Source organism: Strix uralensis, chromosome 5 (genome assembly GCF_047716275.1).
Source record: "Strix uralensis isolate ZFMK-TIS-50842 chromosome 5, bStrUra1, whole genome shotgun sequence".
NCBI classification, from domain to species: Eukaryota; Metazoa; Chordata; class Aves; order Strigiformes; family Strigidae; genus Strix; species Strix uralensis.
The window spans coordinates 34834234-34861458 of NC_133976.1; the positions used below are offsets into that span (position 1 = coordinate 34834234).

General features: G+C 40.0%; 1 protein-coding gene across 6 annotated transcripts in view; it reads left to right on the forward strand.

The window, feature by feature from the left end:
• ANO6 (anoctamin 6) overlaps positions 1-27225 on the forward strand; it is a 79675-nt gene that overhangs the window by 26111 nt on the left and 26339 nt on the right. For all 6 annotated transcript variants that reach the window (XR_012629189.1, XR_012629190.1, XM_074870425.1 and 3 more), the window contains exons 2-8: positions 2492-2568; positions 12259-12387; positions 21238-21303; positions 22918-23196; positions 23554-23667; positions 25564-25679; positions 26113-26247. Coding sequence is in view for 4 of the 6 variants with exons in the window: in XM_074870425.1 (XP_074726526.1) it covers positions 2492-2568; positions 12259-12387; positions 21238-21303; positions 22918-23196; positions 23554-23667; positions 25564-25679; positions 26113-26247 (916 nt within the window). In the remaining 2 variants the exon portion in view is untranslated. The remainder of the gene's footprint in view (positions 1-2491; positions 2569-12258; positions 12388-21237; positions 21304-22917; positions 23197-23553; positions 23668-25563; positions 25680-26112; positions 26248-27225) is intronic.

The following is a 27225-nucleotide window of genomic DNA, read 5'->3' on the forward strand; positions in this document are numbered from 1 at the left end:
TTTTGGCTTCACACAAACATTAATCTGTATTTAATTTGAGAGAAGTTTGGGGCTAATGTCCCATAAAAAGTGAGAGTGGCAGGTCCCTTTTGAATGAATCCTTTCATTGGACCAATGACCCAGGGACTGTACTGAGCAGTATTTCAAGTAAAAATGCGTTAAGATGTTAAGTATTGATAAAATTCTAAAGTGTGCATGACACTCACCATATTGTGGGGAAGATATGCTGGCCAGAGACACTGTGGCAGAAGCAAATTTTACTCATGTATATATTTCTACAGAGGATACTCCTGGCCGCCTCCAGATCCATCAGGATTTGGGAGAACTGGAGTTATCCTTCCTGCTGTGAATGCCATGTTTCCCCCTTCTCTTCAGTTCTGGCTGAAGGGATTTCTAGACAGCACCGATGAGGGGTGTGTAGTTACACATTGTGAGGACTTAGCAAAAAGGCCTTTTTAACTCATGACTGGCAGAAGTCTTCGTGTCTGTGTTCACATCTGCTTGTTTCGTGTAATGGCACACAGAGTTTCAGAGCAGATGTTTATATTTCAAAGCAAGATACTTATATTTCTCCTTCATTCTACCCATTATATGTGGGCAGAAACATTCCCTTTTCTGTGGGTTTTCAGAAGCCCTTTGTATCTGGATATCTTTGTGTCCAGATAGAGAATAAAGAATGCCCTAAGGAATGTAGGGTGATGCCCACACTGGCATCAAGAATATATATTTACCCTTCTCACAGTAGTCTGAGCTGAACCCATTAAAATACAATGATGTGCACAGCAATCTTGCAGTAGCAGCTGAGATATGCTCATGTTTTCTGAGTCCTCATATTATGATCTCACCATTTGTGTGCTGCACTAGTCCACATTTTTCTGTTCTTTTTTTAAATGAGAGGAAACGTTTCTAAAGACATTAATGGTTTTGAGAGCTCATGGACTTTGATTATTCAACTGGGCCAACCTTTGGGTTATGACTCAAATTTCTGAAGCGATGTTGATGGAAAAATTCATGGACTTGTTTTTGTCTCCTCCCTAGAGTATATACTATCACCACAGTAGAGATCTGGAAACTGACAGCTCAACATCTGGAATTAGGTCCCTACCAAACTCTGTGAAAGAGTATTTAAACTAGAGAATTCAGCTACTTAGAGGCCATGAGAGAATTATGTTGATTTGTAAAGAGCAGCCTTGTTGTTCTCTAAGCGTTTTGACATATCTTCAGCTGGTATAAATGAGCATCATCAGTGAAAAAAAGCTTCTTAAAAATTCTTGAGAGTTTGGCCACATATCAACGAAGTTTTTAAGCCAAAAAAAACCCCAAACCAAACCACACTAGGTGTATCAGTTATGTTTATCTTGACATTGTATATAATGGGTGTTTAACTATCCTAGGAGTACTATAGATTAGATTATTTTAGAGTTTGGGGATTTTCTTTTAGTATTGTAGTATTTTTTCATAAGTTGAGGCTATTCTTTCCAGACAACACTGGCATTTAGGTACCATTGATATCCATGACATTTTCTTCAGTGCAGGACAGACTTAACCAAGACACCTCTCTATTTTAAGGATCTAAAAATAACACATGGTGTCCATCTGCCTGCCATGCATAGGCAGAAAGCAGCCTTCTGCCTTCAGCTACTTGATGTTACCTTCAGCCTCAGCATGTTATCTGGCTTCTTCTTAAGACCAAAAATATTTAAGAAACTAAAGCCATTACCTTGCAGTGATTGTAGAGCTTGTGTAACATTTCCAGCAGCTTTATTAGGATGAATTTGTGTGTTATCCAGTGCTTGATCTGGTGGCCAGTTTTCCCAGTGTGCTTGATAATGGTATCATGGAGTAGCATACTTCACAAGATCATTTTTATTTTATGCTGTATTTTCAGGAAACCAATTCAGTTTGCAAGTTGTTGTTTTTTAACAGGTATTGGAGAAATGTGTGAGGAGTAACTGGGGCATCAATACACATTGAACTTGTAGGTGTGTTATTAGTTTATGTGAAAATCATTCCTGTTATAGAGTGAATGTTACAGCATCACTTCCTGTATCACACCCATTCCAGGATTTCTGAATAATTCCCTGGTACTGTTGTTATTGCCTGACAGTCAGCATGAGCAAGGGTTATTTGTGCAGGTGGAGCCAGTTCTGGTACCCTTATTCATTGAAAAACATAACTACTGATAGAGTGTGGATAGAGTTTCTGAAACACTAAATAACACATACTAGCAAAGGGATGCATTACATCACTGTTGCTTGGTCAGGATGCTCTCTTAGCATTAGCTTGTCATACTGGTAAAATTTATGTTTTGCTCTTTTGCCACCTGCTGATTATAACTGAAGTGTGAGACACAAACATTTTGTTCCTGAAACACTAAATAAAGTGCAATAAAGTGGCTTCTCCACAAACCATTAATAAAATGTAAAAAAAACCCCAAAACACCTATCACACAAAATGCTAAAATGTTTTAATTTTTTATGTTTATTTTTAGTCTTGGAACTGAACCAGGTGATTATTCCAACTTACGGAACTGTGCCAGCTCAGCAAAACCTTAATACTCCTGAATGGGTGGGTATTTCTTTACTTTAACTATGACTTCCTGTATTTTTTTCTCATATAGATACACAACAGTCAGTAGCTCTTTCAGAAGACTAGCATTCCTTTGCATTTGCAGCACATGCAGGTCATCTGTGTGACTGAATCTGAGTTGCTGTATCTCTGTTTCCCTAAAGGTATGTGAATTCATTGACTCAGCTGTGAAAGTGCAGGTTGACACAGGCACTGGACTCAGTTAAAAGTGACCAAAATATATTCGTTGTAAGCTGATACAAGCACATACACCTCCTCTCTATATATAATTTTCTACAAGTGTGTATAGAATTTCTCTGTGTGTATACAAGGATAAAGTTACGAACACACCCTACATATAAACACGCATACCCTATAGATTCATACAAACCCAGGTATTAGTTGGCCAACATGTGAGTTCAGGATTCATTTTTATAGAAATCTTGGAGACACCAAGAAGTTCCTTACTCCAATCAAGAGGACAAAAGGAAAGAGGAAAAAAGACCTGGCATTGTCCATTTCCTTTATCCAAAGTTCAAGTTCCCCAGCTTGCCTAATGTTTTCTGCAGCTAACAGGCTTCTGGCTCTAGCTCAAGATCCCCTGCCCTAGATCTTATTTATCTCTAAGGGCTGGCTAGTTAACCCCAACAAGTCCTGCCATGGCACATGCTTTGCCAATCTGATGCCCAACTGACATGCTGATAAGTCCAGTTTTATATTTTTCTCTAGAAAGGTACAAGTGTGGTCTGCAGTTGCACAAGTAGATAGCTATAAACTTGGATTAAAAAAGGTGTAAAATCATATACTTATACTAAAGCTAATAGAGCAGCTCCATATAAATCAAAAAAGCCTGCTGTGTTTCATTACTCTAATGACAGAGGTAAGTGTCAGTGGCTTTGGATGTGTATAAGTTGGCTTTTCTAGTTAAGCTACTTCTACAAGTGGATCAGTGTTTCAGGAGAACAAGGTGTAAAGAAAGAGGTTCAACAGTGTCAAGAGTTGCTTGTTGGACCAATTAATTTTGAGCACCTAAGAACTTTATGACGGTTTTCACATAGAGAAATCATTCAAGAAAGTACTGTAATGGTGTCACCAAGTAATGAGAGCTGGAGCTGGTTCCCAGTCAGCCCTGCCCTAGGCATTGACATTTAAACTCTGAGCTATTTACAAATAACTGAACGTACCTGTGTATTTCTTTATTGCTGTCTACTAGATCCTACTCCAGGAACAACAGCCTGTTACCGCTGCTACCAGTTATCCCTTTAGCTTGCACAGAGGAGGTCTGTTATGACTGTGGAGGTCTAGGTCCTGCTGACTTCTCTGCCTATAAGGAAATCTGTTGTTTTCTTTATATGACTAGGAGAACATACAACATAGTGAAAAATGAGCTAAAAATTTAAAAGATGCAAATCAAGCATTCAAATTCAGGGAGTTGAATTAAGTCTGCCCTGTTTTACCTGTAGGTATTATGACTGAAAGCTATTTTGATTCTTATCAAACTGAAATGGGAAACAGAAATATAAAAGAAAGAGGGAAGGGGTTTCCATAGTGGTAGTGCATTTTGAAATCAGTGTAAATGGAGAGATTCAGTCTTCATTCAGTCTTCATTGTATCAAGGTGCACCAGAGCCTTGGGAAGCTGCTTTAGCAGCTTAGCTGGAAAAGTACATATCATAGTTATGGGTCAGGGGAGTTTGTTCTTGTCTCTGCTGTAGGAAACAAATACCTGAAGTACCAGAAAATTAGTTTCCTTTTGGGAGCTGCATACCCTCACCTCCCCTGCCCCTGCCCCAGCATTTTGGGGCAGTGTTCTTTGTTTGAAGCTGCTTTGGTCTCTGGAAAAATATTGAAACATTTTTTGGAGCATGAGGTGGAACCAAGAGCTTCCATTTCCTAACTGAGTGTCCTGACTAGGATGTTATAAAAATCCTTCTTAGACGCTCTTTGTGGTTCAATGAAATTTTTTTTTATGTATTTCTATGAAGTGAAATAGCATCAGAACAGCTGGAATGTCATATACCTTGTGGTTAGAACAGTCTCCTCCGAGCAGTCTTGGTAGAATTTATTTTTATTTCTGCTGAAAATCAACTGTTAAAATCAATTTTTATTTTTGGTTACCCATGTTTACCAGCAGTTGTAATTTCTGCTCAGTTTTAGCAGCATCTTTTCTGTATGGCTGCTTCTGTGTCAGTTCCTCCTTGTTGGCCACTGGGCAGTTTCAGTGGGTTGGAGGGGCCAGAAAGATAATATTGAGATCTGCTGAGCCTGTCTGTGAAATGAATGAATGCTAATTGTAGCTAGAAATGGAAACTGAATAGGAAGCCTAACCTTAAGCAATTGGATAGAAGGGAAGTACTACACTTGTTGTCTAAACTTAGATCGTGCTTTGCAGCTGGAAGTATTCTGGAAATTTGGTTTGATTTTGCAAGTTGTCCTGAAGTAACCAAAACTGAGTAAGTTATTGGCTCATAAAAATGGTTCTGTTCTTATGGTGCTGTCTCTAATTAGAGGATCACATGCTAAGTTTGCTACAAGATCCCTGCCTTATCTGTGACATGAGTAGGACATTAATCTCTAAAAAGCCCAAATTGTGTGAGGATGTTGTTTGTAGTACTTCAGCAAGGTGTAAATGTGGCAGGAAATTGCAGGATAGAAATGGAAGGCTCTTACGATTAGAGAAACTGAGTTCGGTCCTAGATAATGGATTTTATCCCTGGTCCTGCTACAGGGTTTCTGCGCAAGACTTGCAAAGTCACATCCAGCCTTTGTTTATTTCCTGAGTATCAAAGAGGAACATCTGGGGCCCTGTCTGCATTAGTTCAAAATAGCCACTTAAGGACCTGAAAGTGAATGTGTTGCTCTTTGAAGAGAGAGAATTGCTGAGCTCTGTGGAAAGATGTCACTCCTGATGTCTCGAGCTGGAACTCCAAATTTAGGAGACAGTCAACAGGTTTTGGCACTGATCTCTAGATGCCTTATGTGATTACCACATGAGGGTGATACTGTTACTTTCTCTCCTGGGGGACCTTGTAAAATTAAATTTTTCAACACTTGTAGAACATTGAGATTCTATGAGGAGAGTACCACAGGTATAGTCAGAAGGAAATCCCTATTTTAAGTGTTCAGGCTATTTAGATGAGGTGTAACAAAAAAAAAGACATTGAATAAAGAAGATAATAAGGAGTATTCCGTAACTACTACAAGGAGGGTAGAAGTGTGGCATGTGGTTGTGCAATTAAGTCATGTATCATTAGTACGTACAAGGAAGACAAAACTGCATAGACAACATTAATTTAAGCCTTTTCCAGCTCTCAGGTGTTTCATTTTGCAGTCTTATCTGCCTTATAGGTAGATAGATTGAATTTAGATGCAACAGTAGGATTTTTTTTTGAGAGTCAACATCTGCAGAGGGGAGGATAACTTCCTCGAATTGTCTATTACTGCTGCCCCTCAAATACAATTACTGCAGCGAGAAGGATTCAGAGAAGTCCGGAAGAGTGAATTTCCCAGCTCCTGCATCTCAAGAAAGATGGGAGGTGCTGAAAAGCAGGTTTTCAGCAGAGTACTGTCGTCACCTTTCTTTAAAAGTAAGGCCGTTTGGTCTCTCTCTAATCAGGAGTGACTGGAATTCCTTCTGCAGCCAGCAGCGACCTGACGCTCAGACAGGAAGTCAAGTGGGTGTCTGGTCCAAACTTAGCTCAGGGGACGAGGCATCCCGATGCCTGGCCAGTTACCAACTGCTTTCTGCTGACAGAAATGTAAGACTGTAATGACTCCCCGTATTTTTCTACTTTGTCTTTAGTCTCGGTTTGTTTCAGTTCATTGCATAACAAAAATTTCTTTGCATGTTGAGGAAATGAAAAAAAAAAATCTTCTTTTGATTAAGTGCTCACTAATAGTGTCATTGTTGCTAAAAACAGAGCTAAAACAGTCCTCTGTTGTTATTAGCAAATATGAGTCACAAGGGAAAATGTTAAAGGCACAACAGTTTTATAGCCCTATGGAGACAGACCAACATTAGAATGTGATATGCAAATAAACTTCTATCTTCCAGAAGTATCTTATATATTATATATATTTTATATCTTCCAGAAGTAGATGCTTGTGTTGGTCTTAATGTCAGAAACTTGTCTCTACTGGTCACTTAGAACATAAAGTAGTAAAAGATCTTGTTATATAGCTGTGATAGTGAGAAGAACTTTATAGTTCTGTAACGTTTTCTTCAGATGATCTCAACGCCCTTTACAAATAATTGTTTCGTGATATCCTGGTAATATAATTTGTTTCCTTTTTATTTACTTGAGTTGAAGTTTCCTGAGGCCTGTAGAGAGAAATGACTGTGCTTCTGAACAGGCACTCTGAAATTTTCACCTACGTAAAACCCACAGCTGAAGTATAACCTGCGAGTCCCCCACAGGACTGTTGCTGTGCTCCGGCAGGAGGATTTTTTGCAGGTGCCTGTCAGCAGAGGTGATGTTACACAGGCTCGGCTCTGCTCTGCTCTCTTGTTTCCCAGTACTGATTTATTCCCTGGCATGCTGCAGGAAGCTATTTTGAAGCGTATCTGAAAATTATGTGAGGTCACAGATAAGTAGTTTATCCCTCCAGTAATGATTACATTTGGTGCTATTGACAGTCACACCAAAGGCTCATGCAGACAAAATAAAGCACTTCTTTTATCCTTCCAGTTAGATAAGTCATTCCTGCAGAATCTCTTGTTATTTAGAAAAAAATCAGTTTACAATACTGTGCTTGTTCAGAATGTAGTAAACAATAAATAACTGCAATTCCTGTGCACATATTTTTCTTTATGCTTGTCTCCATGCTGCCCTTCCCACCATTATCCCCACTGACTCTTTAACAATATAATGCCCAGAGGAGCCTGGAAAAGCAAAGACAGCTTTCTTTGCAACACCACTGTTTTTCCTCCCCTGGCATGGAGTGTCGCTGTTGCTGAAGGGAGCTTTCCACTACAGTGGTGTCTTTTCACCTTCTGCTGCAGGCATCACATGTAGCCATGACTACAGGAACGGTCTCAAGAGTAAGACATGGCAACTCAGCTTAGGCACTGACAAGCCTGGTTATAGGTGCAGAGGAACACATGGTAGTGTTCCTCCTGAGGAGCTCTGAGTCAAGGGGATGAGGGTCGGTTCCATCATATGGCCACTTGAAGCCAGACCGGTTACCTCAGCCTTTACAGCCCTGTGTGGAGGGGCAAGCTTGTCTTCACGTCCCACTTGTCCCTCCTCCAAGTGCCACTCTGTCCCAGGGGGCGGTAGAGCAGATGCTGTTTACCAACGACTGCTTATGCTGGATTAACAAAGAGCACAGGAAGCTCCTTATTCCTTTGCCAAGGTGGCCGTGGGGGACGGAGTCATGAAGGATGAATAGAAGGCATGTAAGTGATGGGGTGTGCATGGCAGAGGGCTGCTCAGGGCTGGCTGGGGACCTTCAGTGTGATTGCATCAGTGCAGCACTTCCCAGCTCCAGCAGGATCCCACCAGCTGTGTGTACGTCTGCTGGTAGTGAGGACTCAAGCAGTGAGTTGTGTAGAACAAGGCATTTGGTGCTGAGGAGGTGGCGTCTGCATTATACACGTTTCTGGGCTTTTTGTTACTGCAGGCTCCCTCCAGTCTCATTCTTTGGAGTGAAGAGCCGCTGATACTCACCTGATCTGACCCTGCTCTGAACAGAAACGCAGAGGTACACCCACATGAATGTGGCCATGCTGCCTCTAGACTAGCCCGCATGTGTAACCTAAGTGTTCCAAAAAGCTTTATCCATGGCCAGGCCCTCCTCTCCTCAGATTCCTTCTGTTAATAAAGCAGCTAATAGTTCCCCATCTCTCAGTGGTAGGCAAGTGGTTGGTTGTACAGCACTTGGAGAGTTCAGAAGCGCTGTGGAATACGTCCTAAATATAATTAGTATTTTACAGCTAAGTGTATTACTTTTTTTTTATTTATTAATGATGTTAATCAATATTAACCTGCTCTCAACTAGGGTATTATTATAACATTAGAGTGCACAACTGATTGCCTCTGTCAGTACTTAAAATGTGATTATGCTGAGGCTAAGAAAATTAGAGAGTGCAGCAAATAGACCCTGCGTTTGTTTCTTCTAAAACAAAGAGGTATCAATGGGCCTGTTCATTATTTTGGGTTATAATTTGCTACTGATACTTAAGAAAAATTACGTATTGGAATTTCAGCCCCATTAACTTATGTGTCTATGCATACAAGCTTGTGTGCATTTGTATGATAATAACATTTGTAATACTGTCAAATAATATTGCATATTTTTAAAAAAACAAACATTGTCTCAAAGGAATTATTAACTATAGAGTACAGCACATCTTTTTGGTTTCCACTCTTGTTTTTCCCCTGGTAATTATGTTGAATAATATGTGATTTTTCATTACAAACTATCCAGTAGGGATTACAAGATACACCACATATCTCAGTTAATGTGGCTGTCGGAACCTTAACTATTACATTCCCATTTGCATTTTACTTCTTACTTTTAATTGAGCAGCACTTAATGTTACATTACGGTGTATTTGTGTGGGTCTTAATCTTGATCTCTTAAGTATTCAGGCTTAATGAGTCAATTCTTTATTATTTTATTGATATATAACGTGTCTATGGATAGGTCAATTGAACAATGCCCTCGTGATTAAAAGCAATAGAGATTACATTTAAGAAGTTGGCTTCAAAAGTATGAACTTCTGTGTATCTGGATTCATGTAGTCCAATATTGATTAATCTTTCAGTTATATTCCATTATATATATGCATAGTTTGATATATAGAGAGAAAGGTGTGTATATATGGTAATGGTATGTATATGAGTCAGAATACTGATTAACAGGCAGTCTTTGCATCTGGTTATTGACAATCCAGTTAAACCAGTTATTGCTAAGTTACATACTAGTTTTATAAGTTTAAAGGAGACTACGTTTAAAGGAAAAATATTTAAATGGTAAAGTTATGCAGTCACAAATTATGATCAAAGCTTGTTAGTTTAAAACTTGATCTGATGTTTGCTGTCTGTCATTTCTTTCTTTTCTGTCCTGTGGATAGGTCATTTAGGAAAAAGAGCTAAAAGCTGTAGTGAAAAAATCTCAAAGCTATTACTACTTTTATGCTTTCAAGTACTTGAATTTCACAACTAAACTGTCTCTTTAAACAGAAGTTATTATAATGCTGTTTCTAAGACTCAAAAGATGAGAAGCCCAATTAAAAAAAAATTCTGGTTTATGTGGTGGCAACACATCCCCCTCCTTATTCATTATCACATGTTTGGGCTCTGAGTTTCCAGCATTGCAACACGGAGCAATTTTAGCCCCTGACAGAGCCTGCTGGCGCCCCGGGGGAGATTAGAGGCTGCAGGGCCAGGCTCTGCCTGCCTGGGCTCAGGTCCCCATGCCTTCTCTTCTGCTGCTGCCCCAGCACCTCCCAAGCTGTCTCCTAACAGGGGCTGTTGGCTGTTGTCAATGCTTTCCTCCCGATGGGAATCTAGTCAACGTGAAATCATCATGATTATGGTTTAAATGGGACTGGAAATGATCGCAGCAGGGCTGCATTTTACATCCATGGCTAGTCCTCAGCAGGAGGAAAACTTGTCAGGGTCAAGTTTGATTGCTTGATGGGACTATGCCAGATCTAGCTCTCAAGAATTTAGAAATTCACATCTGTGACTTGCTTTGGGTGGTAGAGATACTCAGTGTCATTGTGGTCTGGTGATGTCGTATGAGAGTTTAAAGCATTTTTTTTCCTAAAACTTTATTTACAGTGTGCAGTTGTACGTTGATTTGGTGACTGCCTAGGTACCTGTTTCTGAATCCTAGGCCAGGTTGTGAAACTAGCGTAGAATATATGTGTATATTGGCCCTATGTCAGCAGATATATCTGTATATATATATATATATGCAAGTATGTATGTCAGCAGCTGCTTGCTGTCAGGTTTGTCACAGATCTCTAGGTGAGATTCAAAGAAAACTGTTCTAACCAAGAATCTGCTCAGACTGTTTGAAGCAGCTAAGTTAACAGGACCTCTTTGCAGCAGGTCCTAGCCTTTGCACATAAAACATTAAAAAAAATAGTGAGTTTAAACTCCCCTGAGTTTATTTAAAATATGGAAATTTTGTCATAATTACGGGGAGACACATCTTGGTTGGCTGTTTTGACTCAGCCAAAAAACAGTAACAAAATAGTCTACAGGGAGAGGTTTAGAATAAAACTCCTGGGAAATTTTGTTTTGGAAACACTGACACATGTGGTTCCTAAAACACTGAATGCTCCCTGGAACTGGGGTGCTACTGACTGAAGACTGGCATTCTTCTCAGTTTTATCACAGTCAAAGAATAACCATTTCGGTCTGCACTTAAGGGGTCTCTGATACCATAACCACATTTCCATGTGCCTTTCTGTGGACCAGACATCCCAGAGCTCCCAAAACTGGACCTGACATCCTTCATGAAGTTTGGTCTGAACTGGCAGGGAAATTTCAAGGGTAGGACTCTGGGAATCTTTTCCGTGTTCTCAAAGGCACAGCATGTTCAAGAGATTATTCTGGGTCATTTTGCCTGGCCTGATCCTGCCCTGGGCCACCCTACATGCCCAGTCATCTGGGGGCCAAGTGGTTCTGTATGGAAATCTTGCCAGCTTTGGAGATTTTACCATCTCTAATGCAATGCTGAGTTCCATCTCTGACATTTGATATCTATCAACTTCAGTGGCACTGCCCTTATTAACTCCGTGGATGGATTTGGCCAAGTACCTGGGAGTTTGGTGCACATTACATGACAATTCTGATAACATTACAGCTATATATTACCTGAAAGGGTTATTACATGTGATAGTGCCCTCAGAGTACTCTGAGAAACTACAAAATTATTACTTGAGGATTCAGGTTGCCCTGTCATCAATGTGTCTGTATTGTTTCACACATGAAATAACACATTAAGATGTTAGTGGATATGACAATCTATCCTACTTTTCTCTGGGGACTGGATAATGGCTTATGGATATATTAATCCTTTTGATTTTGGCATATATTGTAATGTGATGGATGTGTGGCATACAACAAAGTTTTTTGCTTGCTGAGATGTAGTGAATTAAAAGAGAAATAAATCCACATAAGATGTGTCCATTTTGAGAGTTCATCTGCAGCCTGGGCATGTTCTCTGTTCTCTGGGCAAAGGTAGGTTTGGTATTAGGGTGCATGACACTACTGGGGTTTTGGTTTGTGGGGGTTTTTTTAATTGCAGAGATGCTTAAACTTCTGGCAGGTAAGGGGACAGATGGGAATGCACTAATTCTGAGACTCCCATCACACAACAACATTATCTTGAAGACAGACTAACACTGTATCCATGATGGCATGCAAATTATTTGACAGATGTGTTATTCAGGAATGGTGCTTCATCCCAATGCTCCTCCCATTGCCAAAAGCTAATATGCTATTTTTAACTACAAAATTGGGTTAAAGTTCTGATGTTCTTATATCATGCAGAGACTTCCAAACCTTTTTTAATCCAATCTACTCCATGCTACTTTTGTTGTCACTTCGGTCTTTTTGTTATATGAGCCTGACATGTTGAATTTCTCTGTTCGCTGAAATACTGTGTAACAGGAAGCAAGTAAGGAACCAAGTAAAGTTCTTCATATTAACCTATCCTACATGCCTTCCAGGCTGATTTTGACAATAAGCCTGACTCCTTGTTCTTCAACGATGGGCAGCGAAGAATTGACTTCATTTTGGTGTATGAAGATGAAAGCAAAAAAATTACTCATAAGAGAAGTGATCATAAAAAGCAAAAGGTAAGTTATTATCGGTATAAATCTGAATCATTTGTTGGATGTTAAGAGCAGCTGACAGAAAGGACAGTGCCCTTACCCAGAACGGCAATTGCATTGTCCTGTCCTAGGAGTACTCTTGGGAGCTGGGAGAGTAAAGCCCATCAAGCTGAACAGGGAACAGGAGTGAGCTCAAACCAGCAGAGTGCTGTGTAAATGGGCAGAGCACTGCACATCGTGTCTGTCAGTGTGTGCTGGGTGACCTCAGAGCATCGTCCTAGGAGGGAACCCTTCAGGAGATATGAGCAGAAAAATGCTCGTATCAGGTTCCCAGTTAGAATTAGACATCCTGATATTCAGACTAGGGCAATTTTCTGTACCTACAGTGATTGAATTAGACCCCTAGTGCACTTTGGTATTAAAATCAGGGTATTCAGAGGAACCCATTGAAGGAGGCAGCTAACCAGGTGCTCCAGATCACAGTTATGAACATAGTTGCCGACATTCTGCCTAATAAAGTACCAAAGTTGTTTATGGGAAATAATTGTACGTCACTTTGCCACCAGAATTTCTCCCTGTACTACTCCTTCCCTTGACACTTCAACAGCTTGACCCTCCCTAGAGACCTTGCAAAAAATTTCAGACTCAAGCCATTGACTGCTTGATGCTCCTTAGCAGCTATGAACAACAATCATAGATTATTTTTAACTATTATTTGTTAATTATTTAAGTAGTTCTATCAGTGGACTACATTCATTATGGCACCCAGGGCCACAAAAACAAACTCAACCATGCCACTGAGCTATTTTAATTGTGAACTGCCTGAGAAATGTCCATCCACAGGATTATAGCCCCCTGGCATCTGCCCTCTCCCACCCACCTGCTTGCTTCTGTGATTTAGCAACTCTTCATGTTCCGGCAGCAGCCTCTGGTAGAGACAGGCAAGGCCAAAGATATCGCTGAAAGCAGCTCATGTACAAATAATGATTTGCAGTTAGGAAGGAGAAGAGTAGGAGTAAAAAGACCTGTAGCTGAATTGGTTGATATTCATTACACAGTGTTGTCATTGGGATTAACAGGCAGTCCTGCAGTGGGTGGATGTTGCATTACACATGATCACAGGATCAGTGATAAAAATTAATTGAAAGAGGTAATTAGAAACAAAAAGCTGCCCCTTTGGAAACAATTGTTTTTATCAATTAGCATTGTACATTTATGTTTGTAATATTTGGCCATTGCCCAAATGTACTTAAAAATATGAGCGTCTTTTCCAAACAGTGATGGAAATTAAATGTGAGAAATGGAGTAGTATTTTTAGTGCAGCATTAATGTTAGGACATTAGCCAGAATGAAACCATGAATAATTAGACCAGGAGACTGTGGGTAATGTGCTAGATGCTTGCAGAAGAAGTTTACCTTCAAAGATCTCAGTCCTACAAAGACCTGCAACCACACTGAATCTGTGGTGTGCTGAGGAAGAGGAAGCAGGCTACCTGCGTGCAACAGATGTAAGAATGAGACAAATGATCAGATAAGGTGAAGACTGAGTGTCTGGGGAGCAGCTCTGTGGAAGAGGCCCTCATGGTCTGAACAAGAGCCAGCTGTGTGACCTGGCAGCAAAGTAGCCAACACAGGCTGTACGGACAGAAGCATGGCCAGGAGATTGAGACATGTGACTGGGGTGACGTGGATGTTTCAGAAGGAAACTGAAAACAGTGGTGATTGATAGCAGTTTTCAGAGCCGGGATCTCCATGGACAGGGAGAATCTGAAGCTGTAGAGGTACTGTGGAAGGCATAGACAAGAATTTTGATACTGGGAACACATATGGTGCGGAAAGGGAAGTAGAAAGCATAGAAAGAGACAAGGATGAAGAAGTGACAGTTACAGAGGAATTCCAAGGACAAGAACAAAGGATACAAGTGGGATGACACTGAGCTGGAGAACTAATGAAAAAATCCAAAGCTGGCCACGAATCAGACAAAGCATTACACATAGGGTAAAATATCAGAGGGCAATGAAAGGTTGAAGAAGGAGAAGAGGGAATGAGGAGAGGATTTTCTTCAATGAGTCTGTCACATAAGCTGAAATGAGTCACAGGGTCATAACCAAATTCCTGTGATGCAACTCAGAAGTACTTCCTCCCTCTCTCTAATGACTCACATACAGATGTCATCAGTTTAGAAACACGTTTCCTGCATCTACTGTTGGAGGAACAGTCTTTTAAAATGTGAATAGATGTAAGCTTTCTAACTTTTTAAGGTGGGATAGGTGCAGGTCACCTCCAAGCACACAAACACTTTAGTCATCTCAAAGACAGAGAGGTCCTTTGTCTCACTTGAGTTCACTTGCTATGCAAGTGGAGGAAGCTGTATGTGCTGCAAATCTTTATTCCCTAAGCAAATACTGTGCAGGAATCGGCAGCACTGGTAACATTTTTCCTCTTATACCACGTCCCATGCGGGATGCGGGACGCTGCTCGGGACCTACCTCAAACTCATACTAGGAGTAAAAGGAGAGAAACTGAGAAATAACAAAGAAATAAATGTGAATAGAATATTTGAAAAGAGGAAACAAAGCACATATACCTTACATCTGAGATGGAAAGGAATATGACATTTATGGTACAGTTTTGCATCCTTGGAATTCCAGGGACATAATTCTATTTTGGCCTGCCACAGTTCCCAGAATGGTGTGGGGACGTTGCTGTGCAAGATACTTACAGGTTTCATCAGTGCTGGCGTAAAACCTACTTGATAGCTTGTCTTTACTGACACCATTGTTTATTTGTTTGGGGTTTTTTTCTGGGACAAATAACTTCTACCCTTGTGATGAAATACAACAAAAATTAGTATTGCCATTTACTATCAGCTTTAAATACTGCATACATTTCTGCCTGTCTCTGATCAATGATCAGCTGAAAATACCAAATTTTATAAGCAGTATCTTGTGTAATTCAAGGTGCTTTAAGCCTGAATAGGTTCTCTGCTCATGCTACTCTTTCTTTGACTCCCCTGACAGTTTTATAGTGCTATTATCCAGAGCTTTATTGTTCACAGAATTTGGAAACTCCAGCTTATTCAAGAATAGCAGCTCCAGAGAAGTCTGTTCTTGTAGGGTGAAATCCTCACCCCACCGAGGTCCGCAGCAGGGTCTCCAGTGGCCATGTACCACGTTACAGGTCTGTGAAATGTAGGGACCAGGAGTGTAGTCACTGGGACAAATTCTGTCTGATGTGCACAGCACCCCACCTGATTGCATAATGTGGAATTTGGGGCAAAATTTAAATTATTAGTGGACATCTATAGATCTACATTTCTGAAGTGAAAAGTTTTGGGTGCTGCACTGGGTCGTTTTGTATGATACTGAGGGTAGAAAAGTCCCCAAATTCTTACTGAATTTAGTCAGAAGGATCTGAAAATTAGACCTCAACCTAGGTATCCAATTTACTGGATTCAGAGAAATGGGGCACAGATCCATCTATTCTTCTGCAGCAAGAGAGGAATCGGGTCCTGGGACCATCATTATATTTGATTTGAATGGCTTTCTGTCCTTTTTCAAATGAATTGCATGAGTGTAACTGAGAAAATGACCCAGCATTCACTTATATTAATAAGCAGTTTTCTTGGGAAAACATCTCAGAGGACAGAAGGAAATAACTTAACTAAAAACATGGGGGTGATTTGGATAGAAGGAACAAAAATATGGGATTCTGGAGCTCTTGAAGATGTGCAGTGGTGCTGTGCTTCCCTCATTTTCATGTGTTTCTGAAATATGGTTTAAAGGAGGCAAAGTCAAATTAATGAAATGACATCCTCATGAAGTTTCTAACATAATTTACAGATCCAAAAGTTAGCAGGTAAGGTTTATATATCCAACTCAATTTGAACTCCAAAGCTTTGTAAGTTGGTATACAATTAATTTTGCAAGCACTAGCAAAAATCAAACTGTCAGGAGCAGATTCCAGAAACTGTACCTTGCAAGCAATTGAAATTCCTGCCCAAAGCATGCTTTTTAAACATACAATTTATGTACCCTATTTGTCAGCATAGGTTACCATCAGAATAGAAATTAAATATCATCAGTCTTTCCAGGAATGCTCAAAAATGCCAGTTTTATCTGTTGGGGTTCTCAAGGATCTCATTGTTGAAAGTTAAAGGGGTCAGTGCCAGAAAGGTGAATTCAAAATAAATCAATGCAGAATGTCATTCTAGTCCATCTGCTTCCCCCCAACAGAAATAAACAGAAAGACTGTCAGTAATTTAAGTAGGAATGTGGGCAAAACCTTCATTTCCATCCATGAAGTAATCTGTGCTTCGCAGAAATAGACAGATTTTTCATTTTTTTCAAATTAAGTGAAAACTTTAATTCACAGAGAATATTACATACATCTTTTTTTTAAGTACGGTCTCACAGAGAACTTCAGCAGGGCTAGAGAATTTTGTCTTCATAAGCAAACAATGAACAGTTCCTGCCTCTAGACTTGTTTACTTTAGATAACAAAAAAAAAAGCTTGGATAACTTTTCAAAAACTAATTGTACTTCTCCCGTTGTTTAGCATGTGTCATACCTGCGGTGAGAGAACAATACTTGGATTTACAGAAAGAAGGGTACCTCGGTGCCATTTTATGCAGTGATTTGAGGCAGTAGAAGATGGCAGGCTCTACATGCCTATGGCGTGCTCAGCTGACCTGCCAAGGAAGTCTGTAACAGGGATGAAAGAGACCTTTGACGGTGGGAGGAGGGTGACCACACCTGCCCTGGTCTCTGCTGGATGGATTGGTTTTGAAGCAGAAGCTCACTGAAATCTCTGTTCCTGAGGCAACCCCAAACCCAAATTTTACTTCATTGCCTAATGGATGGAAGGATGACAGAAGGATGGGAAGACGAATGGAAGGAGGGAGTTACTCTGAACTTACTGCATACATTCATAGGACCAGAAACGGGTGTTTCCAAACAGGGTGACTAGACGCCACTGTTGAGAGCAGGGCTAGATTGCAGTATTGCCAGTTCCGTGTGGTCATGAATCAGGTTTCAGAAAATCACAAGGCTGGCTTAAAATCAGAGGGTATCTCAGAAAATATGTATTTGGAGTTCTTTGGGTTTACTTTTTTTGTGTCAGCCTTTATAGCATATTCTGCTTCACATTTTTATAAGTATCTTCAAACATAAGGAAAAGAAGCTTACAGAAGCAGAGCTCCTCAATCAATTAATTTCCTGATGCTGACAGCTGAGACTTTCAGGAAGGCTTCCAAATACCATCAGAGAAACTGAGAGTTGGCAGCTAATATTGATAGTGTGATCCTCTCCACTCCCTTTAGCTGATTTCCATGGGGGAGGCTTTGGGCCCCATGTTCTCTCTCTTATTGACTGTGATTTATCTGTTGCTGTCAGGTAAGGCAGAGGTGGCTATTCAAGCACTCCTTCCTTCCTTGTTAGGATTTTTCCCCTGAAGCCACATGGATATTGCTGTGGGGAACTTTTCTTTTTGCACAAAAGAAACTATGAAATTATATGAGTTGTCATTCTTCTGTCACTGTAATCAAAGCAAGTGCTTCCTACCATTTACAAAACACTGAGAAAAAAACTGCTAGTGGTCCGCTACCAATTTCCAGACCAACAATCTTGCTAGTCTCCTCAGCTTGGCAAAATCACCCGACACTGAAAGCATTATGGTGAAAAAGCAGCTCCCAAGAGGTAACCCTTCCACATGCCTGTAATACTTGGCATTTACTTATACTGTGCTTTCACTTTCTTAAGATTGTATATAGTTATGCATCCCACAGTGTCTTAGTCTATTGGCTAGCCATTCAGTCATCAAAATCTATGTCAGGTTTAAATCAGCAGCATTACCATGACTGCATTATTATTAAAACTTAGCCTTGCAGGTAGCTGAGCAAGATGCCAGATACTAAAATAAACTTCGGATAGTGTCCACCTTCCAGGCTTATAAGCTATCATATCTTTATACTGTATTCCCCAATCAATGCAAAACCACTATAGACTCCTCTGGGTAGAAGTCTAGCTCCTCCATAGATATCATATCCATAATTCAGTCATTTATATAAAATAGCAAAGCCCCTAATTAGCAAAGCCTCCCGGGGGCTTTGTTTCTCACTACTTGCATTAATGCATTGTCAGCATTACTCTAAGATTTTGAGGGTAAAATTAATTTGGGGAACTCCTTGCCATAATAAATTATTAAAGCAATCTGAAAAAAAAAAAATAGACTTCCACAAATGAGAATTGCCCTACATCCATCTTTGTGCTATTTAGGAACAAATGAAAGGTATTTAGCCCTCTGCCTTTTCTATTTGCTGAAACAAACCAAAACTCAGGTTGAAATATTTTCATGATTCCATATTCACCTTACAAAGAATCACATGAATATGTAAGAAGCAAAGAGGTAGGATGAAATGGAAGAGGAGTTAATAGTGGAGTAACAAACAACTCCTGTGTTGTGTACTACATACATTAATGATCTGGTAAGGGGATTGAATTATGATATAACAAAAATTGCTGAGGAAATCATTATGTAGTTTACTCAGAAGCCAAGACGACTGTGAACCTTTAGCTTTGAAGGAGAATGGAGAGCACTATTACCTTTGAAATGCTGAAAAACGCAAGGAAATATATTACTGCAAAGAAAAAACTCATTCACCTTTGAGATTCTAAGTTAGCACTGTTAATACAAGGAAGAAACTTAGATGTTGTAGGAAACAGCTATATTAAGTGTTCTCTTCAGGTTCAGCTACCATCAAAATTCTAGATAATGGAAAGTATTAGATTATATATATACAATATATTATAAATGTGCATAGTACATATATATATACACACAATGTTATATACACAATTAAAAAATATAAAGAGTGTTATACTGTCACCAATAAGCAAGTGGATTAATGGGACATGGAGAGATACCTCCAGGAAGAGTGCTATCAAAGTTCAGGATTGTGGTTTTATCCTGAGAAGAGAGGAATAAGGAGAAGTGTGGTAAGTATTGATGAAAGAAGAAAACAGATTGAAAGATCTGGCTGTTCCTGTCCCTAACCTGAGAAGAAGGTGATATTCACTGGAATAAAAGGCAGAAAACCCGAAACAGATAAAATAAATACCTTTTAACAAATTATGAAATCAGTCCATCGTGACCATTGCCACACACAGGTGCTGCAGCTGAGAACTAACAAAGTGTAAATGGGGTAGGCTGTTTATAGTATTATTCAGTTTTATAATTATTAATTCCAAGACTTGCTAGAGTTTGGGGAAAATATTTTTTTCTGCTTTGGGGACTTACAACAGTCTTTAAATATTAAAGAACTGGATGAAACTTATGTAGAGATACAACTGACCTGTTCCTGTGGAAATGCTGAAGATTTTTGCCCTTTTTGCTGAAGCATCTGGTTTTTGCCCCCTAGAGTAAGTAGGTCTTGGGTCTAGTCCTGAAGACCACTTTCCATGTACCTATCAAAGTTCCTAAGATTTTATCTAAAGGGTCATTCATTGACTCTGGTCCTCCACAGTAGCAACAGGCCTGGATCTTAAACATAGATCTTAAGGCAGTTAGTCTGGCTATAGAGAACCAAGCCACAGAAACCATTAGGCCATTCTTCTTTTAAGTTCCTGTAGTGGTAGGTGCAGAATCCTTAGAACACAGGGCATATAAACAACAAAAAAAATTGGTCAGTGACTTGAAAGCAATCTGGGAGTAAGAAAGTAGTATCACCAAGACACTCCGAGAACCTCGGTGTATGCCTAGCCTAGCCTGGTTCAGGAATAAAGCCATCAGTCCCCAGTGCGTTAATGTCATGTCTTTCTGAGAAACTGCTCACAGAAGCCTCCCCCCCATCCCCAGCTGCCTACAGCTGCCCCCCCTTACTCATGATGATATTTTGACATGCACTCTGTAGGCCAGGCAGAGCTGGCTACCATTGACTTACATAAAAAAACAGCTCACTGGGGAACTATCCAGTTGATGCAGATAGCTTTTAAATTTTATTATTTCACATGAAGTTTCAAAATTTCTTATAGATCCCTTATGGAGTTGTATATTTTGTTTATATAGTTGTATATTTTGTATTTTGAGAGGAGAGGGGCTGTTTGTCTCTGGGTGTTTGGCAGTGGGGGAGGTCATGTGTGTGGAGAAGCAAATTCAAGAAATTCAAGATTGCAAAGACATTCCAGATTTTTTGTAACTCACCACCTGCCAAGTGCTGGTAACTGTGAAGTGAAATTAAAATGAACCATGAATTTCATCTTTGCTGTGGAAAACTTGTCGTGTCCTTCTGGGGACATTGAAAGCTCCTAGAATAGCACCACTGACTCTACGAGTGCTACAGCTCTCAGCTTCTTCCTTTGGGGATGCTCAGCCATGGACTGAAATGTAGAGGGCTGTTTGAACAACTGTGTGAACTCATATGGTTATTGTGAAAGAAGAATAAAGTTACAGGTTACTGGAAGGGAAGTGGAATGGAAAGCCCTTGGCATGCAGACTTTTTAAAGAGCAGATTAATGGGGGGAGGGAGGCTACTGTCAGTAGTTCAATTAGTGTCTAAATGTGAAGAAGATTACAAGTTTCAGCGTGGTTGCTCTCAAAATTCAAAATTTGGGGCACATTTTTACTTCTGTAATGCACTAGAAACCGAGAGAGTGAATTCTCCACAATTGCATTTGAGGGTAATATTGCATATAAGACCAAAAAACCTGATCAGGATTAGTAGGTAAGACTGTACCTATCATCACAGTAGCTGTCAAGTGGGCTGTAGAGATAACAACCCAATGATTCTTCATTTTGGGAGGCAATTCCATTCTTTTATGCATACGCATTTTTGAATTTTGGAGCAGATGTCTTACAGTGTTCAAAACTTTTTAACAGAGGAAGAGACAAGTATATGAATCAAACCTGATAAACAATGGCTTGCAACTTGAAGCAACAAGATCGGTGAGTGCTTTTCTCTGTGTGAATGGCCGTGTCTGAGAGCAAAGCTGGCCCTATGAGAACAAGGAAGCTGGATATATGAACTTACTATAACATTTCTCTCAGGAGAAAAAGGCCCACCTTTTTTCTGTCAGAAGTGTCTCTGTGATCTGATGTGAACTCTTTTAAGCTTTGTGTACATTCCTTCCTCTGCAAAATGAAAGATGGGAAGCTAAGAGATTACAGAGGTCAATTAAAATTACTCACTATACTCTGAGGAGAGGTTCTCCACCTACTCTGGCTGTGTAGGATGTATGGGAAGCCAGTGGCTGTCCAGGGCAGAATGCCTCTGCCAGAAGAGCAGCACAGGGCTCCTGCGTGTCACCCTGCTGCTCACAAGGCCTGTCATGGTGCAAGTGGTTATATCTATCAGGTTTTGTATATTTTTAGGCTCCAATGTCTCCTGCAGGCAGTTCAAGAGCACTGTGATAATGCATAGCAGCTGCCGGAGGTGCTGTCTTTTGCATGGAGGGTTAGAGCCCCTCAGAGCCCCTCTCCTTCCTGCCCTACAGGGCTGCAGCACTCTGTCTGGGTCTCCCCATCCAGGATAATCACTTCCAGTCTAAATTTGTTGTTGTTTGGTAGTCTACAGTGAGCTCCAGAAAAGGTTGGTTTGCCCCTACCTCCCAAATGAGGCTCAGAATCCATGACATCACAGTATCTATTTGATTTCTGCTGTGAGGGCTCCCGCTGTATGTCCAAGGATGCAGTCTGCCTTTTCACATTCATAAGAAAGTAACCACTTGCTGGAAGTCTGACATGGCCCTCTTGCTATACTTACATGTTCCAGTTTTCAATAGTTCTGCCATGATCATGACTGAAAAACTTTTGAAACTGGAACTCTCCCCAGGCTAGACCAGATATCTGACCAATGTTCCTGAGCCAATGAGCTGCATAATGTAATTTTATGTGTCTGAGGCTCACTAATGCAGGGCATCAATAGAAGGTCTACAGTCGATGTGTAGACAGGAGACAAGAGTGGCTGTCAGGGTTCCCACTGCATACTGGTGCTGGTTTAGGCATGCAACTGGGAGCAAGTGTGCCCCGTGCTGTCTTTCTCAGCAGTCTCAGCTGATTTCCCTTTCTCTCTCCCTATTCTCCCTATGAAGCTGGGAATTCATGTTTCCCAGGAGCACCCATGGGTGTCTAACCTGCTTCCATCTAGTCACGTCACCCTGAGATTGTACTTGAGCTGCTGGGGCGTCACTGACAGCTCCAAAGCCACAGCTGCCATGCCAGGCTACGTGTACAAACACTTCTAATGAACCCGTATGGGGGAAGCGTTGCTAAACTTGAATTGCTTTCTAAAATACTTTGCAGAGATGTAAACATTAAGCATTAAGAGAACATTTAGCTGTCTTTTTTTATATGCCTTTATATGCTGAGTATTTCCACCTCATGTCAGTGCTTTTACAGAAGCTAATAATATTTTACTAAGATGGACAACGAACACGACTTTTAGTAGGTCATTTATGAGCTGTAAAGAGAAAGAAAATTCTGGATAGTTTAAGAAGTATTATGAAAAGTTCTTTGCTTTCATTTTCTTACACACATATTTTTAATATTCTTCCATTTCAGGTTTTGGATGAAAAACTTATTTTTGTGAAAGTGCATGCACCTTGGGAAGTGCTGTGCACATACGCCGAGGTTATGCACATCAAATTGCCTCTGCAACCCAATGACCTGAAAACCCGAGACTCAGCTTTCAACTGGTTTAGCAAACTCTTCAGAGTGAATGAAAATATCATCAAACCTGAGCAAGAGTTTTTCACTGCCCCGTTTCAAAAGGAACATTTGTCCAACTTTTATATACAAGACAAACTCACATTTTTCAATCCTGCAACTAGAAGCCGAATTGTAAGTCTATGGAGTTTTTCTAGCATTTAATCTTAAAAAGAAAAGATTCCTTTAATCAAATCAGTGCAATTTCCTTCATGAAAGCATCCTGAAAGATTAGAAGTATTTGGGATGCAATAATCCTGTGTCATTTATGAAACAGCCTGGACAATCCAGAAGGAAAACATTCCCTACATTTGTCCCATTTCTGTTCCATCTGAATTTAAAGGAGGTATTTGAATGGTTCCTATACCCTGTGCAATTAGTTTTGTCTGCACTGCTTACCCTTTCCTAACTCATTTATCTGCTAAGGCAGGTATAGCTGTGTATGATTACTTTCAGGTTGCAAGAGACACAAAAATATTTTATAAATTTCAGGTTCATTTTATCCTGTCCCGTGTGGAATATGCAACCAAAAACAATGTGAAGAAGTTTGGCATTAACAAATTACTGGACACTGGAATCTACAAAGCAGCATTTCCCCTGCATGACGTAAGTCCAGTGTTTGTAACTAAAATATGTTACTAAATAGAGGTCTCAACTACATCTGTGGGGTTTATAGCAAAAGATACAAGCACTATTGATTGCCTTTACTCCTTGACTGGTTATTATATCCACACAGTAGAAACATATTTTGGCTAAAGAGATTTTCTTCCAAAGTACTGTTGGTTAAAAATGTAGCTCCATAACTGAAAAACAATATATTTCGTTTAGGAGGTATTAAATTTATATTCTCTGGGAGATGTAGTTCAGTAAAGTGCCTGGCCTGAGTGATAGTTCCCATGACGCACTGTATCATCAGTTCTAAATCAATTTTAATATTGTCCCTTTTTTTAGTATTCAATTTTAAAGTATTAAAATTCCTATCAAATACCATCATTGTTAATAAAGATGTAGACTACAAATCTCATCTTAGGATGCATGGCAGTCTCACACAGTGAGAAACATTCCCACAGTTCCCAAACTTTGTGACATACATGCAGGGAAACTTGGGTTTCTGCAGGAAGGCTCTGTCCAGCCAGTCTGACACCTCACAGGTGATGTCAGAGTCATGCAGTCTATGTCAGTGATGTCAGAGCCAAGCTTAACTGGGTTGAATTTTTCACCTTGCAATAATAAGAAATCCAGGTTTTGTAGCTACACTTCCAAAACTTTTAAAATTATATAATTCAAATAATAAACTTATACTGAAAATTGCTTTGCATACAAAGGCTAGCAATAGCAGAGAAAAAGAAAATTAAGGAGAAAATATCAGATTTCATAGTATTTTACTAAGGAAAAATTCCATGTGAGGCTGCAAATGGGATACAGTAAACAAAGACTGAGGGCTGATTTTCTGCATTATATCTATTATATACCCATCCCCCCACACCTCCTCTATATCAGAGCCACCATTCTGTGTCCGAGGTGTGTTCTGTTTAGAAGACACTAAGAACCTGGGAGGTCAGGAATGGTAACTGCTTCAGCTGTGTGGACTCTGCTTAAAATATTCAGGAGGTCTCCAAGGATTTCAAGGAAATCTTTAAGGCAGAATCAAGATAAATCATGTTTCTTGTAAGTAACCCAAAGCTTTACAGGATAGAATTAATATCATCGTGACTATCCATTTTTAAGTTTTCCTTTTAAAGATTTAAAACCTGCCTTGCAGGCTATTTCTATCATGGCATGGGGAATTTGGACTCAGTATGCCTAGTAATTAATGACTGTCTTTTTATACAATTAAAATTATACATCACAGCTACTCTGAAAATCAAAAGTAGCCTATAGATTTCTACAAATGTCACTTGTCTTGTGCATCACAGATAGATGTGGATGGATAGATAGAATGGAAAATTCCCTCAAATAAGCTTTATTGAAATAGGTTTCCAAACAACCTAGTAAAAAACACAAGGTTTATCTCCATGTGAACTCTCTTTTAAATTTAAAACAGAGACTAGAAGCCCTGAATTTATCCCTCAGACTTTCCAGCCCTCATTCCAGTACAATATTATTTTGAAGCAAAGCATGTTAGCATGTTAGAGCTACTTAAAATCAATTTTAATTTAGTCCTGTGCTCTAATTAGAATGAATCCTTTTCTATTTTCTGTGCCTAAGTGCCAAGACACTGACATGTGCTTAGATTTAAGTTCATAATGAGCCTCAGTTATTTTCAGCTCACAAGTGTAAAGCATTTGCTTTAGTATTCAGTGCCTATCTGACAGCCTTCTATCCTGAATCCTGGTGCACTCCCAGAGCTGCCTTCTTGCTCCTTTTCCTGGCTTGCAGTGAGACTGGGCAAAAAGGCTGTTCCAGGCTCTGGCTTCATGGTGTAGTGTCTGCGGAGATAAGAGCTGATCTGTGCTGGTTAGATTAATCGTATCTTCTTCTCATGCTCCTTCTGTTTTGCAGTCTAGTTTTAGGCACATGTCGACTGATCCCAACTGCCCAAGTGAACGATATCTTCTCTACAGAGAATGGGCTCATCCTAAAAACATTTTCAAACTGCAACCCCTGGATTTCATCAGGTTGGTGTGACTGGGGCTGGACTAATGCAGAGGGAACTAGGAATTTGCATAACAGGTCTGGTTTTGGGGATGTCAAAGAACCACAGCTCAGTTCTGAGGGCAGATACATACACCTGTATCAGCTCATACATGGGAGCATACTTTGAGCTTGGTTTCATAAGCCAATTCATGAAAAGGCAACCACTTAAAATTTTTCTTTGTGAGGTATGATCTTTCTCTCTTTTCCCTTTTTTTTCTCCCCTTTCTATCCTCTTATAAAAGTATCAAAGGTAGTGATAGAAATACCCAACTGCAATACTCCTGCAATCCCAAAGTTCAAAACAGAGGAATATAACAATAAGAGCTGGCACAAAATGTGTGAAATTAAGAGCCATTTGAAACAGAAATGTGAATTTACTTGCATTTCAGAAAAAAAAAACTTTCCCCTCCACAGGAAGTACTATGGAGAGAAAATTGGAATCTACTTTGCTTGGCTGGGCTTTTACACTAATATGCTGATCGTGGCTGCGGTTGTAGGAGCTGGCTGTTTTTTGTATGGATGCCTGACAAAGAACAACTGCACATGGAGGTACCTGATCAGGCCTATTTTAATATAACGTGCAATTTTGATCAGTCCCCTAGAGAGGGGGAATGTACAGGGTTTGAAAGGCACTGCATAGTAAAAGAGGCAAAATGAAAGGGCCTGAGAACAATGGTTGTGGATTTGAAGGTAAAGGCATAAAATATGAGATAAGAAAAGTAATGGATGTCCATGGACTGTTACAGTAATAGTCATCTGATAGTTTGTTATTTTATCATTTTATTTATATTTTGCACTAAGTTCATCACACCTACTATAGAAACACAAAGAGTGACAATCAGAAGTCAATACAAATTGCTCTAACACATAATTTTCACTGTGGTAATCCTTAAAGGAGATATCCAAAGACCTTGCTAAAACCCCCAAAATTTCTTTCCTCTATTTTGAGAGAAAAGAGGAAGAGCAACAGCACAGGGAGCTTCATCTGCCCAGGGAGGACAGTCATAGCCATGACAGAGATTCTCTCATCAGAACATGACAAAATCCAACCATGGCACAACAACCCAGGAAAAAGTGCCTGGGTCATTGTGCCAAATCATCTACAGGCCGTTACACAGTATACCCCCTTCTGGAAGGGTGTTTATATCTATAAAACATTCTGAAGGGCTGTTCCAGAGCTCCGTTCCTGTGGTCAATTTATACCCATTTAGCTTTATGCCAGTAATTTAGTGAAATAGCTGATCTCCCTCCCTGGTGTTATACCCCACTGATGTATTTATAGAAAGCAATTACATCGTCTTTCAACCTCCACCATACTAGGTTAGTATGTACTAGTTAGATGGCAACTCTTCTGCAATCTCTTAGGAGACAGTTCTGCCATTCCTTGAATCACCCTAGCAGCCCCTCTCTGCATGTTTCCCAATCTGATCCTCTTTAGATCACAGGGACTAGGTAGACATTTTGGTTCTGCAGCTATTCCTTGCTCTGGTAGGCAGTGGTCCTCTTCCTTCTCCCCTTGGACTTGCT